General features: G+C 46.9%; 1 protein-coding gene across 1 annotated transcript in view; it reads left to right on the top strand.

Annotated features, from left to right (window-relative positions):
• Positions 1–16,038, top strand: part of HIPK2 (homeodomain interacting protein kinase 2) — a 193,872-nt gene that overhangs the window by 52,115 nt on the left and 125,719 nt on the right. The window contains exon 2 of the mRNA XM_068973409.1: positions 12,232–13,315. Within this exon, the coding sequence (XP_068829510.1) occupies positions 12,232–13,315 (1,084 nt within the window). The remainder of the gene's footprint in view (positions 1–12,231; positions 13,316–16,038) is intronic.

Below are 16,038 nucleotides of genomic sequence, written 5' to 3'. Positions count from 1 at the left end.
GTAATCACTTAGCTTTTGCTTGTATAATATTTAACTAAGTGACATCTCCTCCAGGGTCCTTTGAGGCAAGACATAGGGAAGTCACAGCGTGGACTGTCTTGTCTCCAAGGAGGGAGAAACAAAGAGAGTTCTTAGAAAATAATGACAATATGTCCTGAGAAAGTTATGCTGTAGCAAAATGCTTTTGGTTTCCTTAAACCTACCATTAAGTGTTGAATTGTCTCCCTACCTGTAAAAACTCATGTGTTTAATTCCTAACCCCAGGACCTCAGAAGGTGACTTCAGTTAAGGGAGGGTCTTCACAGAGGCGGTCAAGTTACAGATTGTTGAACCTGGGCCCTCGGCAATGAGAACACCGAGTCCTAACCACTGGATCTCCAGGGAGTTCCCTTGAAAACAGTTTTTGAGTTTTGAGTGTATATATATGTATGTGTGTGTGTATAAAACTTGTTTTCCTCTCGTTGATTCTCCAGTTTCCTAAAACAAGCATGCATGTTTTATCATATCTTTCTTTCCTTCACCAGAATCCTCTTGGATTGGCAATTTTCAGATTGCTTTTGAACTCTTGGTAACATGGCCTCTAGCTAATCAATCTGTAGGCTGCGTGTACCTACCCACGGCCGTGAAAGGCTGGTACATCCACAGTGACTTATGGCCTAGTCCCAGGCAATGAGGCAGAGACATAGAAAGGGGAATTTGGGAGGCAGAAAGAGAAAGTCAGTCGGAACATGGAGAAGGGCTGATTTGGATGAATAATGAGCCAGTAGGTAGATAGGTATGTGGAGAATTTGTAAATGGTAGGAAGAGGATATTTTGTCAACTGAAGAAACACAGCTTATGGTAGAATTTGCAGATTCAAAGCAGATGACGTAAAGGATTTTGAAAGTCGAAGAGAATCCCATTTCTTGGGAAAGAAAGGAGCATAACATGGTGCTTTTGGTTCTTTTCCCAGGGGAGCACCCCTTCTTTCTCTCCTCCTGACCCTGTGGGGGAAAAAAAATGGGTTGGTGGCTTATTCTCAGCCAGGCCCTGTAGCCCTTTTTCTGTTCCCTTAATTGTTTTTTTTTTTTTTTTTTTCCGTCCTTTTATCCTTGACATCTCCATGTGGCTCATAGTGTTTGACAACGTCTGTGCCCCCAAGGATTACTTTATTTGCCATCTGCCCTACTTTACACCATTTCTCCTGGGGAGCAGCTTTTCCCACATGGATTCCATGTTCATAGAGGTGTTGGGGACAGCCCTCAGGTCAGCGACCCCTTGCCCATTCTCCTCTCCTCCTTTTTCTCCTGGTACCTATAGAATGTCTCCACTCTGTCATTACTAATCCTACAGTGAAATCTCTCCCAAAGCAATATCTCCCTACTGGACTCTGCTCTCATCTTTGGCAACACCAGTTCCAGTCATAGAACATGAACCTTTGATTTCAGTCTTTTTCCCTTTCCATATTTTTGTCACTCTGACCTGCTCATCTTTGTTGGGCCACATTTGGGGCTCCACCCCTTTGCCCTTGGGCTTGTGCATGGACTGGTTCAGGGTCACCTTGCCCTCTTCCCCCTCTGATTCATGCTGTACAGGCTGAGCCCATCTTATTGATTTCCATTCTCTTTCCAAATGGTTTATCTTCATTTGAGATTCAACTCAGCAAATGGGAAGTAGATGCTTGATCGTCAGTGACCAGCAGCTCCAGACACTGTGACTTTGGTAAATTCAGCACTTCCTTGTCTCAGAGTTTCAGTATGAAGGGTTGAACGCTGTATATTTCAACTTGGATCTCCTCTCAGTGTTTGTCATTCACCTTGTTTGAAAACGCATTTCATTATCCCATCCCGTAAGAGAAACAACACTTTCAGACCACCTCCCGTCTTCAGTGTCACCATCCGTGGAACCCCACTCCTTTCGGCCCCCAGACATTACTATTTGATTGCTCCCTTGCCTCTGCCCTTTCGCCCCGCCCGTCAGTGTGTCTTGCCTCTCTTCTCTGCACAGTCTTAGGTTTCTGCTGCTTCCTTTCTGTTCTTTCAGGCAGTTCTTTAGTCCAGGTCCTCCCTGCTGGGAAAGCCCAGGTCAGCTCACCCAAGACCAGTGTTCTGTCCACTATGCCACTATGCATCAGAGAAGTGAATTTACCTCTTTCAGGAGGTAAATTTATGTGAATAGTTTTGAATGGTTGTATTTCTCCAGTGTCATCCTAGCCAGAGGACAGAGAAATGCCAGTGACTTGGGAGCACTGTTGTGGAGTGCATTGATTTCCCAGGTGGTGTGCAGTCAGCCTACCCCCTACTTTAGATCAGTCTGCTCTCACACGTCAGGTTTCATTTTTTTCTTGGCTGTTATGGTACTTCTCCCCTTAGTTGATGCTTTGACTCCAAGACCCTAAAGCATGAAGAAGAAAGGGTTAACAGCACGGATTTGTGAGTCAGGCAGACCCAGCCCTGCTGGTAGTGGTAGAGTGAGCTTGGACAAGCTAAATCATCTCCCTAAACTCAACTTGGACTACTGTGGTGGCTCAAATGGCAAAGAATCTGCCTGTAATGCAGGAGGCCTGGGTTCAATCCCTGGGTCAGAAAGATCCCCTGGAGAAGGGAATGGTAACCCACTCCAGTATTCTTGCCTGAAGAATCCCCATGGACAGGGGAGCCTGGTGGGCTACATACCATGGGGTCACAAAGAGTCAGACGTGACCGAGCAACTCACACACTTTCACACTCGGCTTACCTGTCTTTAAAATGGGAAATGCAGGAGAAGGAAATGGCAACCCACTCCAGTACTCTTGCCTGGAAAAGTCCATGGATAGAGGAGCCTGGCAGGCTGCAGTCCATGGGGTCACATGACTGAGCATGTATGTATGAGGGTGGAGGGAAATGGGTTGGTAGCAACAAACTGGTAGAACTAAAAAATAAAAATAAAAAATAAAATGGGAAATGCACTTGACCTTACAGTTAGTTGTGAGGTGTGCACACCTAGAGTCTGACGCAGAGCAAACCCAGTCACAACAGCTGCTCTCCACCTTGTTAATTGCATGTTAGATGACAGTAAAGTGAGTATCTAGTGGTAGGGCTTCACACCAGCTTCTTCAGTATTCAAAAATTACTTCTAGAAGGTTGAAGTTATCAGAAGAGGACAATTCTGGATAAGTAGACTGTTGGGGCACCAGTGTAGACTAGTAGTTATGTTGGGAATGAGCGTTTGTTAATGTATGACTACTAGTAAAAACTCCCAAGTTGCTGTTTCCAAGCAAAGCCTCATCTTCCTGAGGGCAGGGGCCGTAGTGCTGGCTGCAAGCTCCCAATGCCCAGTCAGCAGGAGCTGGAACACTGCCCTTCAAAAGACAGAACATCTTTCTAACTGCAGCTCAACTCTTACTTTGCCTCCCCTGTAAACCTTTGCCTAACTGTAGCCTATGGTGATTCCCGCCTCTGAACTCCTGTTGCGTTTATTTTGGCAAGTTGTTTATGTTGCTCAGAATTGCCAGATGTCCTTTTTACTTTGCATTGACCTTGGCAACCCCATGGGATTTTAAGCTCCTTTAGCACAGAGCCAGTGTCTTAGATATCTTAGGCTTCCTTTTGTACCCAATTCTAGCCTTTTTATAGAGAGAACCCTGAATGGAATCAGTAGTATTGTGATTGTGCTTATTGATAAAGAATTCTGTAGAGCTTGTGGTTGATTCTAAACTGAGTTCTGGTGGGACAGACTATACATTTAACGTTAAACAACTAGCAGATAATTAGACTTTGATGGAAAACGATATACAAGTTTCACGGACAAATTTAGTATACACTGTTTTGGAAACGTATCATTTAGAAATGGGCTAACCTGAAATTATCTTGTACTTGTGAAATAGGAACTTGACAAGCAGGATTACTGTCATTAAAATTTTATGAATATTGTTATATATGTCAATGAAAAAGTTTTTTCTGTTATCTTTCAACCCCCAGAGGCATCAAATTATGGTAATCAAGGATTATACTGATAACTCTTTTCTAAGTGTTTCTAAATGTCCATTCAGATGCATTTTTCTAACATTCATATATTTTTTATATTTTTTGAAATATTCTGTGACTTTATTATGTCTTATGTGCATAATATGATTCGTAAGGGAGATATAGCAGTCAGCTAGGTGTGGGAATTAATCCATCCTTTGAGTTCTGGATTCCAAAAAAAAGAAGAAAAAGTCTGTAGCTTCTATCAAATGCTATTTGGTAGAAGTGTGTGTCCGAAGGACTATAAAAGTGGTGAAGCTGGCACCTTTTAAACTAAGGTGATCTCTTTTTTTCCCTAAGTTTTTGTTTTCGTTGTTGTTGTTACGTCATGTGGCTTGCAGGGTCTACCTTTGCCCCTTGGAATGAAAGTGTGGACTCTTAACCACTGGACCGCCAGGAAATCCCCAAACTAAGATGTTTGTGATTCCATTCTCTTTAATAATGTAACTGGATTCTGGTGGTGATCTGCAACACCAAAATTAAACTTTACATCCTGATAAAAATGGTGCCACTATTTGGCTTGTAATTCCTTCCCTTGAGCTTTGAGAGATTCCAGTGCAATTGAATTCAGTTTAATTTTTTTTTTTTAAATCATAATCGAGCCCTCACTCATCCCTGTAGTTTCACCAGAGTCTGATCTTCCAGTAGATAATTCTGGGGTGGTGAAATGAAAAGGAAATGTACTCAGATGTGAAGCAACTCTTCAGTTCATCTAATTGTGAAATATAAAATTATGAAGAAACTAAGCAAATAAGTGGGAAAAAATGAACTAAATAAGCCAATCCTTTGACAAATGACCTTTTAAAAATGCTTGTGACTTAAGAGCTCAGAAAGATCATGAAAACTTTTTAAACTAACCTTTTTTTTTTTAAGGTGGAAAAAAATTATTCTTAACCCTAGAAAAATAAATTTCTCATTGAACTATTAAGACAAAGAAGGCACATAGAATTACCCAGGTTTGAACTTCTGGGGCCAGGGTCTGTTTTTTCCACTTTATTACAGGTACCTAAACCCATCACTTCACTGCCTAGTTTTCAAACTAGGACCTTTGTAAGAATGAAAGTAGGGTGGGTGCCCTCATTAATTGAATTGTTGTGACGGGTAATTCCAGATTGTCCCAAAGTCAGACGTTTGTTTACTCTGTTCATGAAACATCTGGCCTGGAGCCTGGTACAGACTAGGTGCTCAAGATTTTAACTTCTGGAGAATCACGAGACTCCTAAGTAATAGGGTTTGAAATGAAGTGTGATCACATCTATGGACATAAATGGCCTCCAACTTCCCTGGTGGCTTAGGTGGTAAAGATCCACTTGCAATGTGGGAAACCTGGGTTCGATCCCTGGCACAGTGTAAAGAACCTGCCAATTCAGGAAACACAAGAGACGGGTTCAATCCTTGGGTCAGGAAGATCCCCTAGAGTAGGAAATGGCAACACACTCCAGTATCCTTGCCTGGAAAATTCCACGGAGGAACCTGGTGGTTTCTATTCCATGGGATTGCCAAGAGTTGGACATGACTGAGCGACTGAGCACACACTTTTAAAAATAGTATTTTGAGGTACAGACTTATATGCATGCTTTTTTAAAAACATTTTATTTATTTATTTGACTGTGCTGTGTCTTAGTTACAGCATGTGAAATCTAGTTTCCCAACCAGAGAACGAACCTGGGCCCCCTGCATTGGAAACAGAGTTTAGCTACTGGACCACAAGGGAAGTTCCACATGATTTTTTAAAAATGCAAACTGAGGATGTGAATAATGTGACCAAAAGAGAGCTGAGGGCTTTTCTTTGCCTTTAACACACAGGCTGTCAGAAATGCGCCCTAAGTATCAGGAGCCTGGATTTGTTTGGGGTGTGTGAGAGAGAGGTCTTTTGTCTTTGTTGGTAAGAAGAAATACCTTCTTACAAATCATGGCCTTTAATTCTGCTGACTGTAGGGTGTATCTTAATGCCCATTTTATTGGGGCTGTATTTCATTTGCCCTATGCAAGGAAGAATATATTACATACATACAGTTGTATTAGTTGACTTAAACTTTAATAAATTTAAGTGCCTCTTACTGATCACTTTTATAACACCCACATAAACTTGTATCGGTAACATTAAAAAGCACACAAGGCCCTGATGAATATCTAATAGTCAGTGTTGATGATTCTGACCTCGTTATGAGACAGATGGTAACAGGGCTATGCCTTTTAGAAGCCAGAGTTCTAAATTATGGTGCCTGGCTGTGCGTTCATTTGAGTGACAGTGCGACCATCGTGTCAGGAGTTACCTTGGGAGGCTGCTCAGGCTTTCGTGAATTGGGCTGGCTCTCGTGGCCCCTCTAGGGAGCAGGTGTTGAGTTTTGCAGATTTATCCTACAGTGATTTCCCAGGTCCCTCCTCATGAGCTCAGAACCCCCCTCACACCCGAGTCTCCCACGAAAGGAGGAGAAAAATTCTTTCTCTTCCAAGAGCCGAATAGGAACGACAGAGATGACTTTAAAAGCAATTGAGATTGTTCGTAAGATCAAACCGAAAATGTCCATTAAACCCCCTGCCTTTTCTGAAAAGAAAATCGACCAATAAGGAGGGTGGCAGGCCTTCCAGAGTACAATACAAGAGTTCAACACAGAGAGAAATGAAAGGAAACAGGACTTGCCTGTGGTACAGTGGGTCAGAATGCTCCTGCCAACCAGAGGGACGTGGGTTCGATCCCTGGTCCAGGAAGAGCCCACAACTTTGTTGCGTCCCTCAGAGCAGCTAAGCCCATTCCCTGCAGCTCCTGAAGCCCGCATGCCCTAGAGCCCGTGCTCCTCAGCAAGAGAAGCTTCCGCAGTGAGAAGCCCGGGCCCCTCGAGTAGAGAGCAGGCCCTCCTCACCGCAACTAGAGAAAGCCTGTGCAGAGCACCAAAGACCCAGGGCAGCCAAAAAGAAAAAGAGAAAGGAAAGAGATGAGAGGAAATAGCTCTTCCTAGACTGGGAACCATAAACACTGTTGCCTTCTTCCTCCCCAGCCTTGGGGAGTTGAATAAATCGAATGCAAAAGGTGTGGATTGGGCTTTCCGGGACTCCATTCATCAGGAGGTTTTGTTCCAGAAAAATACTCTCAAAAAGAAGTGTTTGGATAAGTTTGTTTATTCCTGTAGGATTAAGAGTAAGTTACACAGCTACCAGCAGTCTTTTATCTCTTATAGGCTGGAGATTTAAAAATAAATTATTGTTGTTATTATTATTGGAGACTTTCTTTCGCTATATTTTCTTTGAGCAGTTTGCTTCACAGAGCAAAATGACCTCTGCTAAAGAATAAGGGTAATAAGACTGTATTGGCAAACCTCCAGGTCCAAGATAAGTAAGCTTGGGGATGTAATGTACAATCTGATGACTGTAGTTAACAAGCTGTATTGTATCCTTGAAAGTTGCTAAGAGAGTAAATCTTAAATGTTCTCACCACACACACACAAAAGGTAAGGTGTGAGGTGATGGAGGTGGTAGCTAACCTTATGATTATCATTTTGTAGTATCAACGCATACCAAATCATCATGTTGTACACATCAAACTTCCACAATTTCGTATGTCAGTTACATCTCGTAAAGCCAGGGGGTTGGGAAATAAGACTGTATCAGGACCTGTGACTGTTTCTTAGAACAGTGGCTGCTGATCTTATGAAGGGGCAGCAGTGGCTATACCAGGCCAGGCTGGTGTGGCAAAGGGCATCTCTAGCCATGCAGATCTCCTCTCTGATCCTGGGACTCTGTCACCAGAGATAGTGAATGACAGTTTCCACAATTTTATGACCCTTGGCTGTCATCCCAGTAGCAAACAAGTCATAAGCCATTCTCTTCCCCTTTGTAAAATTCCACTTCTATACCCTGGCCTTTCCACCAAGATTTTTTGAAACAGTGAAAACAGAGAATAGAATTGCATCTCCTTTATGTAACTTGAGCGTGCTTTTTCTGCCACCTCTAACCTCTTCACTGCACAGCCCGTCCCCCTCCCCCCACAGTTCCTTGGCCTTAGTCCTCCTGCCTCGAAATACCAAGGATGAAGAAGTTAGGGACAAGCTTCATACCAGAGAATAAAGGAAATGCTTACTGCTTTGCCTTTTCAGGGATAAAGTTACCAAAAGCCAAGGAATTGGTTGTTTATATATTGTATAAAATATCTGGAACAGTTGTTCATTCGCTCAGTCATGTCTGACTCTTTGCGATCCCATGGGCTGCAGCATGTCAGGTTTCCCTGTCCTTCACCTTCCCTGTCGTTCACCATCTCCCACAGTTTGCTCAAACTCGTGTCCATTGAGTCAGTGATGCCATCAACATCTCATCCTCTGTCCTCCCCTTCTCCTCCTGCCTTCAGTCTTTCCCAGCGTCAAGATCTTTTCCAATGAGTTGGCTCTTTGCATCAGGTGGCCAAAGTTGCAGTTCAGCTTCAGTTTGCATCAGGTGGCCAAAATTGGAGTTCAGCTTCAACATGAATCCTTCCAATGAATATTCAGGGTTGATTTCCTTTAGGATTGACTGGTTTGATCTAGAACAGTATGGTTATTTAATACTGGTGTATATAGAATAGTCATTTTCTGTGCTATTATAGAATTGAGGGGAAATTGACAAAAAATGGGCTCAGTGTGAATTCTGAATGAGCAAGCCGGAATAATCTTGTCAGGCAGAAGGCTGTCTACAGAAGTGTAGTCATGTCACACAAGTAGATACTGGAGTTCAGGAACCAAACAAGACAGGAAGCCTCTGTCAGATCTGTGAGGTCAGGGTCAAGGTGGGGTTCAGAGCAGCTGTTGGGTGTTGGGCTGAGGTTGACCCTGGAAGTCAGAGCACATCGAGGATGAAGTATAGATAGAACATGATTGCTGACACCAGAACAGGAGCTACCTAGGCTCTGCCCTGGTTTGGGTGGAAAAATATAAGCAGGTTTTTCTTTATTCTCCAGAGAGAGGCCAGGTTCCATAGGTACTTGTGACTGGTGATTACTCTATGGCTAGAGAACTAAGCTCTCCTGGAGGCCTGGTCAGATAGAGTGCTTCATTCCATCAACCGAGTGCCTCCTATATATAACAATCGTGGCTTAATGCTGGGAGAAAAAAGAAGTGTGGGGTGTAAACTGTAGCACGTGCCCTCTGAATGTAGCCTGTTTATGGAAACATGACTTAAACATGGGAAAAGTTACATAGCACAAAAGCTAAGTCATTCAACTCAAAACAAGATATTCTGCAAGGTAGAAATGAATTTGTGAGCAAATGGGCAGTGCATGTGGTAAGTTGGCTTAGAAACGGAGAATTGGGAATATCACTGTGCATTGGCGGTACCTGGGGAGAAGAGGCATATGAATTGTTTTATCTTTGAATAACTTGAGAGAAGCGGTGAAGGCATGCCAGATGGGGGTCGGGGGCACTGCATAAGAGCATGGTGGTGGGAAACGAAAGAGACAGTCTAGCAACAGGGAGTAGAACAGTTTAATTAAAACTGAGGGTTCAGGAAGGTTAATAGTTGGAGGTGAAGCCAGCAAAGCAGTTCAAATCAAAATGTGAAGGTGCTAAGAGTCCTCAAATTTATCTTCTAGACACTAAGGAATCATTGAAAGTTTTGGGGCAGAGGCGTGACATGCTTAGAAATGTTCTAGGAAGATAATCTGGTGGCTGAATATGGGCAGATTGGGGGAAGAAAGAGCGCTCAGGTAGGCCAGATGTCTGTGCTTGCTTTTCTCTACTGGAGAGTGATAAATGTTTTCACTGTGGAAGAGGCAGCAAGAACAGAAACAAAGAGGTGGTTACAAGAGACATTTTGGAGGATGGAGAAATAAGAGTCCACACCTTCTTGTCCATGGAGGCAAAGAAGAATCATCAAAGACAAATCCACAGTTTTGGAACCAAGTGACTAAAAGAATATTTTATGAACAGACATGGGGATGTGATCACGGAGGTGAAATGGCTAGATTTTTAGGAAAAGACAGGGAGTTCATCTTTGGAACATCATCTATGATATTGTAGCAGGAGGCAGAAATAACCTTCCTGGAAGGCACAGCAGAGCAGTTGGCCTGTGATGAACGTGTGGGGGTCGCGAGAGCTGAACTCCAGAGAGAGCAAAGTCCAAACATTGGCAATGCCCGAATTTTAAAGGAGGAAGAGGAAGCGGCCAGCACAGTGTGCAGTCAGATGCAGGATGGGGAGTTTACAGATTCACAGGGCACACAGATAAGAGCATCAAGAAGGAAGTCGTGGTCGGCAGTATCAGATCGGTCAGTTGCCAAGAGGGCAAAGAGAGTAGTGGCTGAAAAAAGGCCACTTATTGGGCAATTAGGAAGTTGTTTACCTTTAAGAGGGCATTCCTGTCCAGTGTGTATGTGTGCATGGGTGGAGCGCGATTAAGGAGTGAGCCTTGAAGACAAGGGAGCATCAACCACTTGCTTACAGGTGAGAAGAAGGGAAGGATCAAAAGGGAAGGATTCAGCTGGTACTCCCCCTCCAAGCTGAGAGTGTCCGTGTGCACAGTGTGAAAGCAGAAGAAGAAGACTGTCATTGATTCTTTTGGCAAAACTGTATTAAGTACCTGCTAAGAACTTGGATCCGGTTAACATAGAGAAATTGAAAACCGAAAGAGAACAGATCATGGAGGGAGTTCAAAAGGAAATGGGAGAGGCTGAATCCTGAGAATTGGGGGAACTTTTAGCGTCAGAACAGGGAGACCCTTCTTTCCTGAACCGGAGAGATGGAAGAGAGGATGGAGGATGGGGACAAATTCAGGGATGTTTTGAAATGAAGAGAATAGAGGTGGAAAGCAAGGCTGCTGGCCTCAGGCTGCTGGACAATGTGGAAAGTGTGTTGTTGCTGAGAGAAAAGGTAGATGAGGTCAAAGGGAAAATGTTAAATAACCACCCACAGGCAATGCTAGGGGGTCAGAAAGACACACACGCTAGGATCATTAAACACCAATGGTGCTTGAGAGAAGCCCCACTCTCTGTGTGCTTTTATAGGAAATGTTTCTTAACTACACTTTAGAAGATGGGCAGTGTTTATTTCTGCTTTTACCTGCAAGGATTTACCCTTCCACATCGCCTCGTTACTTTTCCTTAATTCATTGTCTATGAATTTTTGTTTGTGTCCAGCATCACCATGGTTACAAATTGCACAGCTATTCCATAGTTGTGGTCTTCTAGATTACTGAGGCCTCTTAAATTGTGGGTGAGGTTTTGATATGAAATAATAGTACTTTCTAGATAAATTGATTGATACATGACTTTAGCAGGAAAAGTGAGTGAATAGAGCCCATGAATTATGCTACCCTTTACCCTAGCCAACTCCACCCCCCCCCCAAAAAAAATGTTGACAAAATGATTTCAGACTATCTCAGTGAAAATGTCAGACCAACTGCTGGTCAGTTCAGCCCTACAGAATGGTTTAAGGTGAGTAAGACACCAGGGGGTAATTATGGTTCATCTGGAAGCTAGCAGATCATGAGTGGCCCTGTGATTGGACCTGTGTGGGAAGCTTTTTCCTCAAATGAGCAAGCCTGACACTTGCAGGGCCTGTGTATGGGCAGGGAGTACCCAACCATGTGAGACAGCTAAGTATACAGTAGGTAACCGGGCCACCTAAGGCAGCCTTCAGGTTTAACTGGGTTGCCACCCGATGAGAACTGAGGAAGAATTTGTTTCTATTGCAGACAATGCTTATTAGGAAAAAAAACCAACATAACAAGCTAAGTTCTGGAATTCTAATTCCATCTCCGAGACTTGGCCGTACTCCCACCCTTCGAGTCTTCTACCGGAACTCCCCGGGCCCACAGGCTTAGTGGCCAGATTGTGCTTCTGGGTGGAACAGAGTCGATTTTCCAACCTTTTTTATAAATTTATTAATTTTTTGGCTGCGCTGGGTCTTCATCGCTGCATGCGGGCTTTCTGAAGTTGCGACAAGCGAGGGCTCCTCTCTAGTTGCGGTGCGCGGGCTTCTCGTTGCGGCGGCGTCTCTGGATGTGGAGCACGGGCTCTAGGATGTGCAGGCTTCAGTAGCTGTGACGCGCGGGGTTAGTCGCTCCACGGCATGTGGGATCTTCCCCGACCAGGGATCGATCCGGCGTCCCCCTGTCGTGCAAGGCAGATTCTTCACCCCCCGGACCACCAGGGAAGCCCCTTTGCCCTTGTTTTGAAGTGGAAAGACAGAATTCTTGAGGACCCACACCGCCGATCAGAACCCAAGGGGCCATGTCACGTTCATTCACGCGAGGGCGACTAACATCTCTCTCTCTGCCCCCGCAGGTATGGCCTCACATGTGCAAGTTTTCTCCCCTCACACCCTTCAATCAAGTGCCTTCTGTAGCGTGAAGAAACTGAAAGTAGAGCCGAGTTCCAACTGGGACATGACCGGGTACGGCTCCCACAGCAAAGTGTACGGCCCGAGCAAGAACGCGCCACCGTCCCAGCCAGCCGCCGCGACCGTCAGCGCCTCCCTGCCCATCCCCAACCCCAGCCTCCCGTACGAGCAGACCATCATCTTCCCAGGAAGCACCGGGCACATCGTCGTGACCTCAGCCAGCAGCACTTCCGTCTCCGGGCCCGTCCTCGGCGGACCGCACAACCTCATGCGTCGCAGCACTGTGAGCCTTCTTGACACCTACCAAAAATGCGGACTCAAGCGGAAGAGTGAGGAGATCGAGAACACGAGCAGCGTGCAGATCATCGAAGAGCATCCACCCATGATTCAGAACAATGCGAGCGGGGCCACCGTAGCCACTGCCACCACCTCGACTGCCACCTCCAAAAACAGCGGCTCCAACAGCGAGGGGGATTACCAGCTGGTCCAGCATGAGGTGCTGTGCTCCATGACCAACACGTACGAGGTCTTAGAGTTCCTGGGCCGAGGGACGTTCGGGCAAGTGGTCAAGTGCTGGAAACGGGGCACCAATGAGATTGTGGCCATCAAGATCCTGAAGAACCACCCGTCGTACGCCCGCCAAGGTCAGATTGAGGTGAGCATCCTGGCCCGCCTGAGCACGGAGAGCGCTGATGACTACAACTTCGTCCGCGCCTACGAGTGCTTCCAGCACAAGAATCACACGTGCTTGGTGTTCGAGATGCTGGAGCAGAACCTCTATGACTTTCTGAAGCAGAACAAGTTCAGCCCGTTGCCCCTCAAGTACATTCGCCCGGTCCTCCAGCAGGTCGCCACCGCCCTGATGAAACTGAAAAGTCTAGGTCTTATCCATGCCGACCTCAAACCGGAGAACATCATGTTGGTAGATCCATCCAGACAGCCATACAGGGTGAAGGTCATTGACTTCGGTTCTGCCAGTCACGTGTCCAAGGCTGTGTGCTCCACCTACCTACAGTCTAGATATTACAGGTAAGGCCGTGTGCCCTGAGAGAAGAGATGCTGAGTGTCCAGCAGCACTCACAGAGTGTGTGCCGTGTCAGTCTCTGCCGGGGAGATAAAATTGCTGCTCTCAGTGGTCATGATTTAGTCGGGAAATTACGACATGTGCACTTGGAAACGATGATTAGAAGTCACGTGAAAACAGAGCCAAGTAAGATTCTTGGCGTAGATGTTCAAAGTTGGGAGGAATTCCTGGCAGGGTGGGGCTGGGGCTAAGAGCAAAGGCATGGCAGGGGAGTCAGGTCGTCATGGACGGATAGAATCCAGATGCAGATGAAGGAGAGAGAGGGACACACATGATGAAGTCGCTCCAGCAAAATGCCCAGAAAGACTCACAGCAGACTGGAGGACTGCCCACCTGGCCAGAACAGAGGATCCGTGGTGGGTGGAAGAGCTGACCACAAGGATAAGCTGGCACCGGGATGCTGGGGTCTTAGTGACCAGACGAAGGGGTTGCAGTTGCGTCTGTAAACGTGGAGTAAGCACCAACGCATTTGCACAACAGAGGGTTATGGGATGAAAGTGATGCTCTGAGAAGGTGGTCCGATGTCCCTGTAGGAGGAGGAGGCCAGGGGGAGGGTCTGTAGCCTGGGGACCAGGCCGCCTGCTCTGGTGATGGGAGAACTCCAGGCTTGGGGTCAGGAAGATGAAGGATTGTAACACCCTTGGTTGGAAAATGTGAAACTTCCATTCCTTCACTCAACAAAGATTCATTTCACTTCTGTCATGAGCTAGGCGCAGCGCTGGGGATGGGAACACACCCAGGCCAGCAGGGGCAAGGCCGTCACCATCCTGAAGTCTGTAGTATACAGCTTCCCACCCTTGGCACCATGTCAAAGTCACCAGTGGGTGGATGGAGCTTTAAAAGAAAACACCCGATTTAGGTCCCAGTCCCCACAAGCTGAACAGACGGCTCTAGGGGAGGTGTCCCGCATGGGTGATTGTCAGGGCTCTCCTGGGGCTCTCAGCACACAGCTGGGGTTGAGAGCCACCATTCAGGAGGGACCCAGATGAGAGCCCTGGCTCAGGTCAGGGAGGCCTCGTTGCTCTGCTCACTAAAGTGTGTGGCTGGGCTGGTTGCCTTGTTCCTGACCCGTAAACTGGGTGGGTCTGGGCACCAGCCATGTGGGGCTGGTAGATGATGGAGCCAGGACATGGCTTGGGTGCTCGGCTCTGAGTCCAGCATGTGGTGGGCGGTCAGGGCTTGGATAGGAACAGGAACAAGTGAGTCTGTTCTGGGAGGTGGCAGTGGGCGGCGCTTGAGGGAATGTTTGAACGGTCCAAGACTCGTGGAGGTTGGCAAGAAACGAAACTAAAACCCAGGAGAGGATGGGGGCTGATGACACATTTAGGAGGTTGACACGTGGGTGGTGAAACCTGAATCCCTCGACTTCATCGTGCCCAGGCCCTGTGGGCCCGGCCCCAAAGGGTGCACATGCTTTCCACTCACCCCTCCATCCCGGCCACGGAGGAGATGAGTGTGTCCGAGCCACGTGGGCACAGCCAGCCCATCAACCCATTCTGAGGCCGTCCTGGCGCCTCCCCACCTTGTCTGCCCACCCCTCCACCTGGCCAGATCTGCACAGGTGCCCTCACCCCAGGGTCTCCTGACCCAGCCTGGCCTTCACCCTTGGGTCTCCATCCATGACCTCACGCCCCCTCCCCTGGATGGTCTGTGGCCACGAGACAGGCATCCCCATGGTCCCCCACCTCTCTCATCTCAGTCCTGACTCAAACAGGATTGCAAGCCATTCCACCTGTTCCATCCACCACCATCCCCCCATCCCTTCTTGAGCATCCAGGAAGGAGCCTCATGTCCATGTTCCCTGGGTTTCTGGAGGGGTGGATCTGTATTGCTCAGCCGGTTCCTCTCCACTCACCTGCTTCTTAAGACTCTGTGGTCAGCTGTTGGACCCTCAGCCCTGGAGCCAGGCAAAGAAGGAGGCTGTGAGCCTGGTGCCGTGGCCGCCACGGAAGGGAGCCTGGGCTTGCAGACCCCAGGGGAGGGCGTGAGGAGGTGGTTGGGCAGGGCTGGGATGGCAGGCATTCTCTTGAAAGTGCCCTTCTCTCAGTGTGCGGTCTGGGTGGCATCATGTAGGCTCACCCACCCGTCTGAGGGATAGTCAGCGCTGTGGCCAGCTCCCCGCTGGCACTTGGGGGTGCCAGACCAGCATGCCAGAGGCCACTTCTTCCTGGGTCTTGGCCTGAATTTAGGGTGAACTGCAGCAGGGTCAAGATGCTCAGGCTTTTATTATTTTGATAACTTGATGCCATTTAGTGAAGAATACTGGCTTCATTCATGTTTACTAAAAATCGAGCACAGCAATCCTCAATGCTTAGTCCTCAGTCGTGTCCAACTCTTTGCAACACCATGGACTGTAGCCCACCAGACTCTTCTGTCCGTGGGGTTTTTCAGGGAAGAATACCAGAATGGATTGCCATTACCTTCTCCAGGGGATCTTCCCGACACAGCTGCTCCCCTGGTGACTCAGTGGTGAAGAATCCACCTGCCAGTGCAGGAGATGCAGGAGAATTGCAGGAGAATTGGGGTCGATCCCTGGGTTGGGAAAATGGACAGGGGAGTCTGCTGGGCTACGTACAGTCCATGGGGTTGCCAAGACTTAGATATGAATTAGTGACTAAACAACAACATTCTTAACGTAGATCTTAGTAACCTCAGCATACCTTTTTTC

Source organism: Capricornis sumatraensis, chromosome 5 (assembly GCF_032405125.1).
Source record: "Capricornis sumatraensis isolate serow.1 chromosome 5, serow.2, whole genome shotgun sequence".
NCBI lineage: Eukaryota > Metazoa > Chordata > Mammalia > Artiodactyla > Bovidae > Capricornis > Capricornis sumatraensis.
Note: the sequence above shows the minus strand (reverse complement) of the source record. Positions and strands in the feature narration are given on the sequence as shown.